The sequence below is a fragment of the Elephantulus edwardii genome, unplaced genomic scaffold, assembly GCF_000299155.1.
Source record: "Elephantulus edwardii isolate Elephantulus edwardi_28Jun2011 unplaced genomic scaffold, EleEdw1.0 scaffold00019, whole genome shotgun sequence".
Taxonomy (NCBI): Eukaryota; Metazoa; Chordata; class Mammalia; order Macroscelidea; family Macroscelididae; genus Elephantulus; species Elephantulus edwardii.
In genome coordinates this window covers 20,491,992-20,508,876 of record NW_006399769.1, presented here as the reverse complement: position 1 = coordinate 20,508,876, position 16,885 = coordinate 20,491,992, and the positions used below count along the sequence as shown (strand labels likewise).

The 16,885-nt window shown below is 40.9% G+C and overlaps 1 protein-coding gene across 1 annotated transcript in view; it reads left to right on the top strand.

Moving 5' to 3' along the window:
- The window catches only part of CRIM1 (cysteine rich transmembrane BMP regulator 1 (chordin-like)), a 262,797-nt gene that overhangs the window by 166,674 nt on the left and 79,238 nt on the right, over positions 1 to 16,885 (top strand). The window contains exons 6-7 of the mRNA XM_006882357.1: positions 367 to 549; positions 2,953 to 3,150. Of these exons, the coding sequence (XP_006882419.1) occupies positions 367 to 549; positions 2,953 to 3,150 (381 nt within the window). The remainder of the gene's footprint in view (positions 1 to 366; positions 550 to 2,952; positions 3,151 to 16,885) is intronic.

The following is a 16,885-nucleotide window of genomic DNA, read 5'->3' as shown; positions in this document are numbered from 1 at the left end:
AACATAATTTTCAAAGCAGGAACTGTCTACTGTAGATCTAGAATCGTCTGTGTTTGAAATAGATTTAACAAAGCAAGTATAATTTCTTTAAGTCACATTTCATATATGTAAGCTAGTATCTTCATTTAGGGTTAAGAGGAAGTTGGTGTAGAATTTCCTGAGTTTTGAGTCTTGGGCTTAAATAATGTTACGGGGTGTTTTGTTTTATTTTGCTTTATTTTTAGTAAATTGAATTACTAAGTAAGAGTAGTGAGTTTTACCCAGTTAGGACCTCCTGCTATTAGACAGAATGTTCTAGAGACTGTTATGAGATGGATAAAAGAGCACCACACAAAAACGTGTGTGATTTGCTTTAACTCCCTTCAGAGACAAAGCCAGTGTGTATGTTCAACAACGTGGAGTATTTTGATGGAGAGATGTTCCGAATGGACAACTGTCGATTCTGTCGGTGCCAAGGGGGCGTTTCCATCTGTTTCATGGCCCAGTGTGGCGAGCTGAACTGCGAGAGGTACTACATGCCTGAAGGGGAGTGCTGCCCAGTTTGCGAAGGTAAGAAAAGGCATGGATTCAAGGGCAAGCAAAGGTAGATAGGCTACGCGGCTTTAATGTCAAAATTGGCCTGCTTTACTCACATCCAAAAGTAGAGGAAACGTTAAAGAAATTCTCTTTGTTAAGACATGATGATCTCTCTTCGGAACTTTTCTTTTAGGACACAGGTTAAGTAAATCTTAAGTGGAAATTGTACGCTGGTATAGTCCACCCACCAGTTTCCAAGGAGTCACTTCCAGTTCCTGGCGACCCATGTATGAGAGTAGATTTATACTGCTCGTGACTTTGAGTAGCTCGTTTTCCCTCAGGAATTCATAGAAGTTCCAGTCAGCATGCCTTGGGTTGGATTTTGACTCCTACCATTGTTGAGTTAGCAGCTGAGCATGTTAGCTATGTCCATGTTCACAGGAGATGTCAGGGACGCACTTTGGTTTTCACCTTTGTGCATCTAGCTGTCCCTTAGCAAATCTCAGAGCGTTTCTTTCCACCCTGCTATTAGAACTTTCCAGGTGGTCTGCGAACATTCACCCACAACAGATAGCCCCAGTCACAGCCTGTCACTCAGAGGGCACGCTGCCTCCTTGCCCATACCCATGCCCCTGAAATTGAGGTCAGCACAACTCCTTTGAAAATGTGTGCAGGTCATAGGTGGGCCATTGCCATCAATGCAGGGCCCATCAAATGCCATCCTCGACATAGGGGTGCTCGTGGGAACCGGCTTTCTCTACCTCCCTCTCTCCAAGAATTGTTGTTTCAGTGTCCCTCTGACAGGCTCTGCTCTCCCATCTCTGATGCTCACAAAGAATAGACATTTCAGAATGCGAAGTTCAGAAAAGTTGATAGAGTAATCTTGAGTTTTCGGTGGAGCCAGGCCACTGGTGTGCTTCAGAATGCACCGCACCACTGAGCCTTCTCAACCTGCTGCTTCTCATGCTTCTGCCTGAGGTCCCCTGTGCCAGCCCTGTGCCAGAGCTCACCTTGTGACCACATGCCACTGTCGATGTCCTTGTCCATTTCCCTACAGTCCTTTCTCCCCCCCCCCATAGGTATTTGAAATTCATTTATCATGACAATAAAATGTTTGGAGCATTTCTTTTTCCTCTAAAAATTACCTGCCTGACTTAGAATAAAATAGTTGGAACAATGAAAGCATGTTTTCCCCTCCGTTAAAATGTTATTTTAGCAACACTGGAGTGTCATTGGGGATAAAATGTTTTTTAAATGTGATCAAATTTTCACCCTTCTCATTTAGTTTGCTCTCTAGCTGCCCCAGGTTTGTAGTAGTGGTTGAAATTATGTGGCTGTTAGTGGTGTATGGACATAGATAGGAACCTGTGTGTTAAGTCATAATGAGCTGCCTGGGCAGATCCGGTTATGTCTCACTTCCTGGAATTCAGACCCAGGCTAAAAGTGGAAATGTAAAGTATGTTGTGTAAGACTTTTTATAAAAGCATTTATAAAGTCTGGCGCAGTTCTCTTGGCCTTTGCTATCTCTAATACTGTGACTGTATTTTAAATATTTTAAATTCTGACCCTCTTAAAACACCCTGTAACCACTATGGAATAAAGACAGCTAAATTCAAAACAGCCTGGGCTTTCCTTCCAGCACAGCAAAACTGCTGCATTGAGACCAGTATTTATGTATTTTTGAAAAAGGCAGTGGAGTGATTTATCTAGTGCTCATTACAGGGACACAAAGATTTTGCATGCAATATTCATGCTCCGTCGATAACCTCAGACACCTTGTTCCATCTGTATAGCAGCCTTGTCTTCTATCTTCCAGCTTTGGCTGCTGTTGACTCCTCAGCTTTTGAGGAGAAAAATGTCCAAGTCCCACCGCCTGCCCTTTTGGTCACAAACTCTGGCCTGTGGTGTCAACCACCTTGTAATGAACAAGGCCACAACCAGGCCCTCCTGAACCCTGGTGTGTCACAGAAATCCAGTGCTTTTAGTCCTAAGGGAGCACTATCACGCTTAAGTGAGCAGGAGACGTTATTCTTACCACTTTACAGGTGCTAAAATAGAAGTGTGAGAAACACTTACATGAACAACTGGGGGGGGAAATTGTCAAAAAAGAAAAATAGACTTGTGCTTTCTAATTACCACCCACAGCTCTCTCCAAGTTTTCTAACTCTGTGAAGCTATAAAACAGCCCATTGGGTTTTTCTAAACCGCAGATCCCCTGGCCTGACTGCAGCATTAGGACAGGCAGACGTAAATCCATGTGACAGCTGCTTTTGCATGGACGCCTAGAGACATCTCATGTAACGCAGATCTTCTGCTGATCTCAGTTGGAAAAGAACTGCCAATGACTAGACTCTAGGAAAAAATGTCTCTAGGTACATGCAGAGGTAAGATTTAGAATACCTGCAGTCTTACTCTGAGCTCATGTTTTTCCTTTAGATCCAGTGTATCCTTTTAATAAGCCTGCTGGTTGCTATGCCAATGGCCAAATCCGTGCCCACGGAGACCGGTGGAGGGAAGATGATTGTACCTTCTGCCAGTGCATCAATGGAGAATCCCACTGCGTCGCGACAGCCTGTGGACAGAGCTGCATGAACCCTGTAAAAGTGCCTGGGGAATGCTGCCCTGTGTGTGAAGGTAAGCATGTAGTTTCTGAGGAGTCTCTGGTGAATGTCTCATGTTGGATAAACTTCTGCCAGTATGTTCTTGTTTGTTTTTATTTCCTCAGGCATAGTGTTTGCTTCATGCTGTTACAGTTGCAGATGAATTTCTTATGCAGCCAAAATGAATCTTTTGGGGGAACTGTTGCAGATTTAAAATGAGAATAGTGTGGTCTTTATTTTATCATCGCAAATATGCTTATCTTGACACTTCATGGTATAAGAATGTCTACATTTTAATTCCATTCACTCTTAAGCTTTGTTAGCATCCAAAGGTCAAAGCAATGACATAAACTTAGAAATCTGCATGACTCAAGCATAGCATCTTCTGTTTGTACTATATCCTTAAACCTAAGAGTCCTGGGAGCCACAAGAAAAAATGGTCCATCAAAGGCAATTGTCACTGCCTGATGCCCTAGCTCCGAGCAGCCTTTCTGCTTTTAATATTGTGACAGGTGAGGCTTTACTATTCCTCTAATGCTTATGCTTGGTTTCCTGACATTTGCCACTTCTCTTTTTAATACAGAAGGCAGCCTGAGGCATCCAGGGCTTGTCTTTCCTTCTGAATCCCTCTTACAGACCATTTCTCCTAGCCTAGGTAGATCCTTTGCACACTTGCCCAGATCACTCTTAATTCTTTTTCTCTATGTGTTTATACATGAGTTTGAATGTGTATACCAACAGAGCCAAGAAAGAGTACTTCATTACAAAGTATAGTCTATAGTGCAGTTAACTAAAACAGGTCAGAAATATTCTATGTTAAATGTGAATCCTTCTAAAATTTTTTAAAAACAGATATTAATAAACTTATAGGTCATGTAATAAATTCAGTTAGGTAGACTAAGGACGACCTATATCAAGAAGTCTTTGCTTCTAAACTCAATTTTAATAAATTCACATTCAGAGCTTTCCTGACCAGCTTCATTCATCTCTGAGGAGGTTAAAGACCTTAAAAAAAAAAACCGCATAAAATTAAAGCTGGAGGAATCTAGTTGTCTTGACATCACCAATTCCCTTACCATCAGTCGACTCAGTGCAGCTGTCACAAGCCAACATTTTATAGCTTCCACATGACCAATTTTGTGGAAGGCATTCACTGTTCCCCACATACATACAGCATACACTGTCTAATGTCCTAAAGCAACACTTCTGCACTGAAATAAAGCATATATGAAACAGAGAGGTTTTAAAGTTAACTTTACAAGAAAGCATGTATGTCTTCTTAAAGCGGAGATAGTCTATCTCTTCCTAAGAATTAAGGATGATCTGTTGTCAACTTGAAATATTGAAGTCAGAATAACTATGAGATCTGTGAAAGAAAAAAAAATTAAAAATATAAATCCATAATCCAGGAAACACTTAACCCTTTAACCTCACTGAGCTATGTGATACATTTAAAAGAAAATGAGTAGACTTGTTTTTAAAAACAAAACCACAAAAAAACAAAAGAAAACAGGGCTTCTCTTCATAAGTAAGAGGATACATGTCATTTTGTACTCAGCTTTTTTGAGTTTGTGAACAGTGTCCTTCAGGGTAAAAGTAAAGAAAAGAATGTCACTGTTAAATGTATCGGTGACTGTTGTTGTTACATGTAGTCACATTGCCAGTGACTCATAGCGACCCTTTGTACAACAGCTCTGCCCTGTCCTGAGCCAATCTGACTGATTCCGACACACCCCCATTACTCAGTTACTGTGTCAGTCCATCTCATTTGGAGTCTTCCTCTCTTGCACTCCTCTCTTGCACTTTCCTTCCATCCTTCCGAGCATGGTGTCCTTCCCCAAGGACTGATCCCTCCTGGCCATGTGCCCAAAGTATGTGAGATGGAGCCTCAAAATCCTAGCCTCCAAGGAGAGACTTGGTTTCATTCTCTCTAGTATAGACCTATTTTCTTGGCAGTCCATGGTATGTTCAAGACTCTTCTCTAGCACCACAACTCAAAGGCATCTATTCTACTTCTGCCATTCTTAGTCATTGTCCAGCTCTCTGATGCATAGCGTGTAGTTGTAAAGACCATGGCCTGGATCAGGTGCACCTTAGTCTCTATACTGACATTGTTGCTTCTCAGTACTCTGGAGAGATTCTTGGCTGTAGGTTTTCCCAGTTCAAGTCATCTTTTGATTTTTCTGACTGCTGATGCTAGGGAGTGAATTTTTGTTTTCTCTTTGGTATCATATCAGCAGAGAACTGCCAGAAGTACAGGCTGGTTTTAGAAGGGTTCAAGGTACTAGGGATATTGTAGCTGATGTTAGATGGATCTTAGCTGAAAGCAGGGAATACCAGAGGAATGTATATCTGTGTTTCATTGACTTTGCAGAGGCGTTTGACTGTGTGGATCTTAACAAACTGTGGCTGACTCTGAGAAGAATGGGAATCCCAGAACACTTGATCGTGCCTAGTGTGAAACCTATACTTGAACCAAGAAGCAGTCGTCAGAACAGAGCAAGGAAACACTGCATGGTTCAAAATTGGGAAAGGCATATGCCAGGAATGTGTCCTATCTCCATACTTTTTCAACCTGTATGCAGAACAGATTATCTGGGAGGCTGGGCTCTATGAGGAGAAATGTGACTTCAGGATTGGTGGACGATCTATCAACAACCTGCGTTATGCAGATGACACAACCCTGCTTGCTGAAACTGAAGAGGAACTGAAGGGCTTGCTGCAGAGGGTCAAGGACTGTAGCCTCCAATATAGTGGAGGCTCAATGTCAAGAACACAAAGATTCTCACCACTGGGCCAATTGGCAGCTCAGGATGGATGCTGAAGAGATTGAGATTGTTCACAGCTTTAGTTTGCTTGGCTCCAGAGTCAACATTCTTGGCACCAGTAGCCAGGAAATTAAAAAGCATATTGCCATGGGAAAGTCTGCTGTTAAGGACCTCTCCACAGTACTGAAGAGCAATGGTGTGTCTCTGGAGACTAAGGTGTGTCTGATACAGGCCATGGTCTTTGCAATCACTTGTTATGCATCAGAGAGTTGGACAATGACCAAGGAGGGTAGAATGAGAATTGATGCCTTTAAGCTGTGGTGCTGGAAAAGAGTATTGAGGGTACCATGGACTGCTAGGAAAACAAGTAGATTCATCCTGGAAAAGGTTAAACCGGGTGGCTCCTTGGAGGCAAGGATTCTGAGGCTCCATCTAACATACTTTGGACATGTTGTGAGGAGGGACCGGTCCTTGGAGAGGGACATCATGCTTGGTAGGGTGGAGGGACAGTGCAGGAGGGGAAGACCCTCTATGAGGTGGATTGATTCAGTGACTGGGGTAATCGGGATGGGAGTGTCAGAGACAGTGTGGTTGGCACAGGACAGAGCAGAATTTAGGGCTGTTGCACATAGGGTCGCTATGAGTTGCAAGCGACTCGACAGAATATAACAACAAGATCAGCAACTTCAGTATCAGTTACATTTCAGTTTGCCATTAATTAAAAAAGAAAAATATATTCAAATACCTTCTGTAGTCCAAATACGGTTTTGTACATAAAGATAAATAAGGGATAGCTAGTTCTTAGTTCACTTCTTCTTAAGATAAACCAGGAGAAAAGGAATGTCCACATACATTCAGGACTTTGGGTCAAGTGCATTACTTTTAAACTTGATTTCATTTGATATTTTCACTGACACTGTGCTGAAGGCCTAATTTCACCAATTTTAGAAATGACAAAATAAATGTTTAGAGAGAGTTATGTACTTTCCCCCAGGTCATTTACCATTATGTGGCTGTGTTGGATAAACTGAAGTGTGTTGGATTGATTAACTTCATTTTTGTTTGCATATTCGGTTCCCCTGTGCTGTTTTGGTTTATTCATGTTCCTATTTAGAATTAGTTTCCCTATCCATCTCTTTTAGTCGTGCATTGCAGACAGGCAGGAATGAACAAAACCCTAAAACAAGAAAAATAAACCAGCAAAAACTTTTTGCCATCCAGTCAGTTTTGACTCCTGGTGACCTGATAGGACAGAGTAAAACTGCTTCATAGGATTTCTAAGGTTCACTCTGTATAGATGCAGACTGCCTCATCTTTGTCTGATGGAACTGAGAAAGTTAGAACTACTGGCCTTTCAGTTAGAGGCTGTGCACCCAACCACTGCACCATCAGAGCGGTGGAGTGAAGGGACTGGGGAAGAAATCATTGGCAGTTTGAAAACAGGCTCTGGTATGTTGGGGGTTATGTGTGTCTCACCACCAGAGCGGTGGAGTGAAGCAACTTGGGATGAAGTCATTGGCAGTTTGAAAGCAGACTATGGTGTGTTGGGGGGGGTGTGTGTGGGGTGTCTGTCTGTCTGTCTCTCACCATCAGAGCGGTAGAGTGAAGGGGATGGGTTAGAAATCATTGGCTGTTTGAAAACAGGCTCTGGTGTGTCGGGGGTGTGTGTGTGTCTCCTTTACCCAACCCTCTCACTTTGAAGACCACAGTGGAAGGGTCCCTGTAGACACCTCTCTAGGTTTGCTTCTCAAGCACCTTGTCTAGAGAGTGTCCTCCACCTGTCCAGAGCATAGCATTCTCGTTAGATCCCGAGCTTCCAGGTTCTGCTGGTCTCCGTTGCTCTTTTTCTCTACCTCATTCCTTAACACTTCTCTTGAATGACTCTTTAAGAAAGTTCCATTTTTCTAACTCTCAGATACAGAAAATAAACTAATTTTTCATTGCTTGTTTTTCTTTTTGAGCACTGTCCTATTATTTGCTTAAAATGAGAGATTATTTTGTTCTTCTGCAATTCTTTCATAAGATAAAGAGAGAAGAATTCTTCTGGTCCATGATCAAAGAACAGTGCACAGATTAAGATAATGACTATTTATTAGTAATGAAGGAGATTGATTATTAATAACAATAAATTTAAAATTTAATTGCTGGAGTCCAAGAAAGTATATGGAACTACATGTATTTTTTTCTCAATATTCTTTTAAGAGCAGAATTAAATAATTTCAGTTGTTTATATAAAATAAGAAAAAACCAACATACACACACACACACACACACACACACACACACAAATAATAAATAAGCAGCCGGCCAGGATTATTTAGAAAAGAATATTAAGCACTGGTATTTGTACAGTTTATATACACATTAAATTCCTCTGTGCACCATTGCATAACAAGCATTGACCTTTACCCTATTAGCTGCAGTCCCAAGGTGTATAATCACAGCTTTGCATTAGATGAAAGGACCCCACACAAGGATTGTGGTTTCAGATTCTTTCTAAATAAATTACTGTATCACCAAATATGGCATGTTAACCTACAGAGGTAAAGAACCTTGTGGTGGATGTTCTTGTTATTAAAGACACCTGCTTACCAAGTGACAGAATCACACACTTCACTAGTCCTGAGGACAGGCTGTGAAGCAGGGTGCCCTTAAAGGCTCGGCTGTTACTTGACAGCTAGCTCAACTGACAAGTACCTAAGTGCTTTTTCAATTGGCACTTAAGTATTCTCTCAATTAAGTCTTAACAAGCTAGTGTCAACACTCTGTTTTAGGTATACTGATAAGCCATCCCAGTCTGTAGGTCTGTAACTGATTGTATTTTTATGATATGCTTTTCTGGCTTCTCTTTACGTTTCCTCTTGTTAATTAATCTTAACTTTTCATTTCCTGACCCTAAAGAGCTGAGATGGAAATGCATGAAATACTGTATGTTGATGGTGATGATGATGATGGGTCATCAAGTCACTTGCAACTCATAATGATTATCCTGTGCCAACCTTACTGTCTCTCACACACCTACCCTCATTACCCATCTCATAAAGGGTCTTCTTCTCTTGTGCTGTCTCTCTACCCTCCCAAGCATGATGACCCTCTCCAAGAACCTGTTCCTCCTTGCAGCATGCCCAAAGTATGTCAGACGAAGCCTCAGAATCTTTGCCTCCCAGGAGCAGCTGGATTTCACCCTCTCTAGGTTGAACTTGTTTGTTCTCCTGACAGTCCGTGGTATAGTCAACACTTTTCTCCAGCACCACAGCTCGAAGACATCAGTTCTCTTTCTATTTATATTTCCTAGTCATTGTCCAGCTTTCTGATGCACATCAAGTAATTACTAAGACTTTGGCCTGGATCAGCTTCACCTTAGTCTCCAGACTGATGTTGTTGCTCTTCAATACTCGAGTTTGGTCTCTGATAGCAGCAGACTTTCCCAGTGCAATTTGTCTTTTGATTACCTGGCTGCTGATACCATGATCTGTTGATTGTGGAGCCAAGCAAACTAAAGCTATTGACAATCTCAGTTTCTTCACCATCTGTCATAATGTTGCCATTTGGTTCAGTGGTGAGAATCTTTGTTTTCTTAATGCTGAGCTTCAGTCCATATTGAAGGCTGCAGTCCTTGACCTTCTGAAGCGAGGACTTAAAAGTCCTCCTCAGTTTCAGCAAGCCAGGTTGTGTCATCTGCATAACCCAAGTTGTTGTTGAGTCTTCCTCCAGTCCTGATGCCACACTCCTTTTCATAGGGCCCAGCTTTCTGGGTGATCTGTTCTGCATATAGATTGAAATAATATGGTGCTAGGACACATCCCTGGCATACACCCTTCCTGATTTTGAACCATGAAATAATGTATAATGTTTGTAATTTTGAGATTAGCCTCTCTTTTGCTGACACACTCCTTTTCCCAACATGTTGTCTTTTTCCAAGACTCTTGCCTCGTGACAGTATTTCCTTAGTGTGTAAGGTCAAGATTCACCATCCTTGTCTCTTAGGAGCACCCTGGTTGCACCTCCTCTAAGACAGATTTATGAGTTCTTTTCACAGACAATGGGAGAGTCAGAACTCTTTGCCAGCATCACAGTTCAGAGGCGTAAATTCTTTGGTCTCCCTTAGTCATTGTCCAACTTTCACTTACAATAGCAAATACCATGGGTTGGATCAGGCATTTTGTTGTTATGTGCCGTTGAGTCGCTTGCGACTCATAGTGACCCTATGTACAACAGCCCTAAACTCTGCTCTGTCCTGTGCCAATCGCACTGTCTCCGACACACCCACCCTGATTACCCCAGTCACTGAATCAGTCTACCTCATAGAGGGCCTTCCCCTCCTGCGCTGTCCCTCCACCCTCCCAAACATGATGTTCCTCTCGAGAGACCGGTCCCTCCGTACAACATGTCCAAAGTATGTTAGACGAAGCCCCAGAATCCTTGCGTCAAAGGAGCAACCTATTTTAACCCTCTCCAGGATGAACCTGTTTGTTTTCTCAGCAGTCACTGATACACTCAATACTCTTCTCCAGCAACACAGCTCAAAGGCATCAATTCTTCTTCTGTCCTCCTTGGTCATTGTCCAACTCTCTGATGCATAACAAGTGATTGCAAAGACCATGACCTGTATCAGACACACCTTAGTCTCCAGAGAGACACCATTACTCTTCAGTACTTTAGAGAGGTCCCTAACAGCAGACTTTCCCATGGCAATACATCTTTTTAATTTCCTGGCTACTGGTGCCAAGAGTGTTGACTGTTGAGCTAAGCAAACTAAAGCTATGAATAATCTCAATCTCTTCACCATCCATCCTGATGCTGCCAGTTGGTCCAGGGGTAAAAATCTTTGTCTTCCTGATATTGAGCCTCAATCCATATTGGAAGCTGCAGTCCTTGACCCTCTGCAGCAAGCCCTTCAGTTCCTCCTCAGTTTCAGCAAGCAGGCTTGTGTCATCTGCATAACGCAGTTTGTTAATAGATCGTCCACCAATCCTGACACCACACTTCTCCTCATAGAGCCCAGCCTCCCGGATGATCTGTTCTGCATACAGGTTGAAAAGGTATGGAGATAGGACACATTCCTGGCATACACCTTTCCCAATTTTGAACCATGCCTGATCCATGCAACACTGTATGGATCAGGCATACCTTAATTTTTAAATCAGTGTGCTTGCTTTTTAGCACTTTAAAGAGGTCCTTACTGATAGTAGGCGACACATTCTGTGTGCTAGATCTACATATTCCATGAGCATCGTTCATTTGATCCTTATACTATTCCTGTGGTTTAGATATTGCCATTCTTATTTACCATCCTTCTAGTTCAGAAACAGTAGTTCAGAGTTCAAGTTATTTACTTTGTGCAAGGTTGTGGTGTTTGTTGTTGTGTCCCATAAAGTTGGAACGGATTCCTAGCTGACCCTCTAGGGGGTTTTCAGAGGCTGTAAATGCACAAGAGGAGACTGTCCTTCCTTCTCCTGTAGAGCAGCTGATGGATTTGAACTACATACCTTTGGGTTGGCAGTTGAATTCCTTACCATTAAGTCACAGATGGCAGAGCATTATATTCCAGAGACAAAGATCTGGCCTGGTATGTCTACTGCCTCTGGACAGGCAATAATACACTTTACTTCTCTGTTGGCCAGTCTCTTGAAAGATGCTATGTCTTCATTATGAACAAGTACTTTACTGTATTTTTTTAGTCCTTAAAACAATATGTGACATAGAAGCAGATGTTGAAACAACCTTGATAGATGAATGCTTTGGGATAGAAGGAAGGAATGAAATAGGAAATCACAACCTTAGTCCTCTTCTCAGTTTTTCCTGAGCCAGAAAGTTGTGATGGTTAGGTGTGGTTGAGTCAGCTACGACTCACAGGGACCCTATTAGTTATACTTAAGAATCTCGCCCTGTCCTGCACTGTTTTCACATTCTCTTTCCATTGTTGCAGTCCCTGTGTAAGGCTAAAGGAGCTGACCTTGACAAAAAGGGTACCTTACCCTGAACCCCAAAAGGGATAGCCACTTGACTCCATGATCAGTTGAAGAAAAACAATGTTAGAATTGTCAGGCTTAATCTTGAAAACAGAACATCATTGCGTTCCTGTGTTTGCTGTGTGCCTGCATGTATGCAAGTGCACCAGGCCTGTGTCTGATTGATTAATTACCCTTCTGAGGGGCACTTAGTTTGACCTCTGTCCCATTGGTAGCCATGTGTCTCTCACGTCTGGTCTGTAATCTGATTTGGTCTCTGCCCTGAAGTTCAACATTACAGACCTTATGTGGGCTTTCCCCAGGATCTCCAAGGCTAATGCTCACTGTCAGGAATCATCACATACATCTTAAGAGACATTTTTAGAGCAGATATAAGTTCTACTGTATTGCTCTTTCAGTTACTTAAAATAGTGAAAGGGGCAGGGGGTTTTTATTTGTTTTGAGTTGCAGCTAGACACTGAGAATGACCTTCTTTTGTCTATAATAAAATATTTCTTCATATCAGGCACACTGTCCTGAGCTGTGGCGCTTTCAGCTATGCCCACTGTGATTACAGTACTCTTTAGGTCTGCTTGGGTACTGTCTCTGGCAGAGAGAATTTGGTGATTTTGATGACTTGGTGATTTTTGAGCCAACACCAGATTATCACTTTTCAAGATGTAGAAACAACACAGCAAATATGATAAAGCTGACTTTCAGGTTAGAGTTCAGGTTGCCACTAAATAAATGCCGTCCCAGTGACTGCGTCAATAGGTAGTTTCCTGTCTTACATTTCTTTTTCTCTGAAACCAAAGCAAAGTCCACTTTTCTTTGACAGGAAGTCCGAGGTATTTGTAGGTTGTCAAAGTTGGTGATAGGAACACTAGAGTATGACAATTCTGTTTTAGTAATCGTTAACTTTTGGCTTATTTAACTTTAGGAATCCATTTATTATAATAAAACATTGAAAAGTGATGCTTACAGAGCTCCTGTCAGATGCCGAGCTGAGTATCAGGAAGGCCTCTTTTTGCTAAAGTGGACTAAGCAGCTGTTGAAGCGGAAGTAAACAGAGATTGACTGCGTTTGTGCTCTTTTGTAACTATCTAGACTTGGGATGGAGTGAGATTTGAACCGCACAGTTAGCCTTTTTTCTTTCTGTCACCTGGCTATCTTGAGTCACCATAATTGGGGCCTTGTGGCTGGCATTAGGCTGGGTTGAAGAGGAGAGATTGAGAGTGTCTTGCTCTCTGTGGATTTGGTAAGCCAGTTCACCAAAGAGCTTGTGTGCTGTGATTTTTCTAAAGGTCTGGAGTTTTGACAACTGTCAGATGGACTGCCCTCCTCATTTTATGGATGAGAAAGCACAGTATTCTTTCCCTTCACTCACTCACTCAGCTGCCATCAAGTTGGAATCAGCCTGTAGCTGACCCTCCATCAGGTTTCTGAGGCTGTAAATCTCTGTGGAGGAGATTGACAATCTTTCTTCTGATGAGTGACTGATAGAGTTGACCTGTCAGAGAGACGTGGCCTTTGAAACGGTTTGTAGCACCACTCCCTATGGAATACGCTACCAGAGTTTTCTTGTTTTTTTCTTATACAGTGGGAATCTTTAACTGAAGGATGCCTTGATTCATGCTATCCTTTATCATAATTGTTGATAAAACTTGACTCAAGGCATCCTTCAAATGAGATTTCCCTTAGACTGTCAGAAAAGCTTGTACCAAGCACATATCTGGGTGGGAATTCCTTGAAATAAGTAAAAAATATGTTTCCATCCCTGACCATAATGCTTCCTCACTGAGCAATATCCAGATGATTAAGCTACTGATTCTATGGCAAGGAATCAAGCATAGTTTGGCTGACCCCAGAGAGGCAGTGAAGTCAAAGATGCCACAGGGTCATTTGTTATTAACATTCTGGTATATAACAGGGATCAGAACTCAGTTTATGGGTGGTATTGCTTCAGTGCCATATACTATGCTATTATTAGTAGGCCAAGAATAATAAAATGCTCATAATGTCTCCAAGACTGTTAGGCATGTTGTTTCATCCTTTAACTCTAAGTGTCCTGGTAACCAGTTCCATAAATGGAAATTTAAGTGAAGTATAACACAGCCAGTTTTTGTCTTGTCCAAATAAGGTCCTATGATGGATAACAAATGCACAGCAAATGACCATGTGTCAGTGGACACCTTTAAGTAAGCCATGAGAATTATCTTCAGTAGGCTTTGTAGTATTTTGCTTTTTCTCTTGTAATTCATCTTTAGATATTTAAAAAAAAATTTTAGACTATATTTAAAGTGGATAAAAAGATTATTTTATCTGAGATGAAAGCATCACTTTAGAAATTTGTAATTTTTTGCTCTACAGATGAGATGATTCTTTACTCTTTAGATCACTTGCAAGAATAGCTGCACAATAATTGTAGGTTTATAATAGCTTTATTATTACCACTTATAATAGTTATAGCAAGGACTTCTGCTGCTGGTTGTCCCAGCCTACTTATGTCAGAATGGAACTGTGTACTGGATTTTTGGTAAAACTACCATTCTAACTTATATCTCAGAAATTAAAATAACCCACAGGCCTGAACTCCGATCTGCTAGATAGAAACTGAAGCTCCTCAGTTGCATAGATATATTCTGAATTTTTCAGTGCCCATCGTGAATCATGATTCCTTGGACTCTGGTTTTCAGAATTCACCAGCTCTGGATGTTAAGTGTTTCTCCATTGAAGCAACCTGGAAGGATAGTACTTTTAATTCAAGGGCATTATTTTTGCAAGTCTCATAATAATTTCTGTACTAAGATAATAAGTGCATCTAATTGTTAAGACTTGGACCTGCTAATTTTCATCTAATCAACAGAGGCAGAAAAACACAGTCTGGAATGCTAACTATGTGAATGAAAAATATTTAGTCATTCTTGAAATGATAGGAATGTTTTTTCAACAAGATTAAATAAACAGAATTTCTATTGGGACTGTTAAACTTTTGTTGGATAAGATACAACTCTTGGGCAACTAAACAGAAGTTAATAAAGGTTATTAAGAGACATGCCCTTCTGAAGAGTCTTGTGAACTTAAAAAGGTTTCCATATTTCTTGTACAATCATTGATCAAAGGGAGAGCCTTGGGGTCCCTCTTAGCATTTGTCACCCTGACAGAATTGAACATTTTAGCTACTAATTGCAGCTGGTTTAAAATAGATGTTCCTATTTCCTAGCCCCACCTGTACTGGACTTACTTTGGAAATATCTCTTTTAAAAATCCCACATCTTATTTTAAAGTCTTAGTCTTTTCCTGTTCCCTTCAGTTCTAAGGAATGGATTTGTCTCAACACGCCTTTATTGAAAGCACTTGAAGTCATCCCTCCCCTCACCCCACCACACACACACACACACACACACACGCGCGCGTGCGCAGCATGCTTGTTTATTCATTCCTGTATAGGATCTGACTATGCAGCAATAGAAACTTCTCCCTGCTATCAAATCGGAAGCATCTCATAGCTAACCCTGCAGCAGGTTTTGAGAAGGCTATAAATCATCTGGGAGGAGATTGCCCATTTTCTGGAGAGCCACTGGTGGATTTAACCACCAGAGAGGCACCTTTGACTTAGCAGTGAACTCCCTGCAGACTACATCACCAGAGCTCCTAGGGAATAATAAGATTATTTTTAAATATGGTGATACTTAATGATAGCTATATGGGGGAATTCATACATCTAATCTAGTGATACAGTCATATATTTGTTACTTGAAACCAGTTTTAGATCTTTTTTAAATGTATTTGACATCTCAGTCCCTTAACATTTAAAACTTTGTTAGACTCTAGGAATGATCAGAGTTATGAGTTATTCATTCAAGTAAGTATAAGCCTGGTTTTGCTTTATTTTTTTTTTTTTAAATGATGCAAAGTCAAGCTGGGTAAACTGTTCAAAGGAAACAAAGTGATAGACACTCGTTTTCTATGACAAAGTGTCATGCTCTGAAAGCAACTCTGACAAAAAGTTTCAAATAGAATTTTAACATGAACAGTATTTGGCACAAGCATATAGTATCCAAAGGCAAGTATTTTTAACAGTGATACTTATAAATGTAACTCCTGGTGTGTTTATAAAAGAAAATTATGATAGTGGCAAGAAGCTGCACTGCAATCCCAGAGACTCATGGTTCAAATCCACCAGATGCTCTGCCGGTAAAGGAGGGAAAATTTCCTCCTGTACCAGTCAGATCTGATCTGACAGTACACAGACACACATACACAAAATAAAAAAAAATTAAAAAAGAAAAAGAAAATTATGAATTCCTTTTTCTACATCTTATTTTTATGACTGCTAGGGCCTAGAAGCATATATTGGAATGGTCTTAACATTGTTAAATTGCAGGTGTTCCATTCAAACATTTTAAAATAAATGAGATTAAAATAATTTCTCTATGGGAATAACTTTTTTAAAGGGACATAATTCCAAAATAATTTCTTTTTAATATTTTAATTTCTAATTCCATTTCTGGTTAAATTTCAAACAGTATTCAATTGTATAGTCTTAAATTTACCCTGAACAAAAGGATAGCACATTGTTTTATACATGAGAGTGAGCTGGTAGAGACAGTAAATAATCCAGTGAATTGTTTATAAAGACTCCATTGAAAGTATTCTCTGTACTTTTCCTTCCTGATTTTACTTTCTTCCGTAAACAAATAAATGTAGATATGCCTTCTGCAGAGTTATTGTAAATTATACAGTAGACTGAGGAAGTGAAGGTGTGCACTCTGGCATACCTCTTGACCACATAAATGGTAATGTCCTCATCACAGGTGAAAGGAGAGTAGGAGCCACCTCTCAAGGGACCCCCGATGTGTGCTCTCAACACCCCACACACAGGGAAATCTATGACCCAGGAACTTAGCAGTGCCAGCTCTTGATCCAAGAACCATACCATCGTTTTTATTTAAATTTGATATGAAATGAATGATAGTAAACAATTAGCACTTTATGGAATTTCTCAAAAACTGAAGGGGATGCAGGTGTGCTTTGGGTTTTGTTGTTG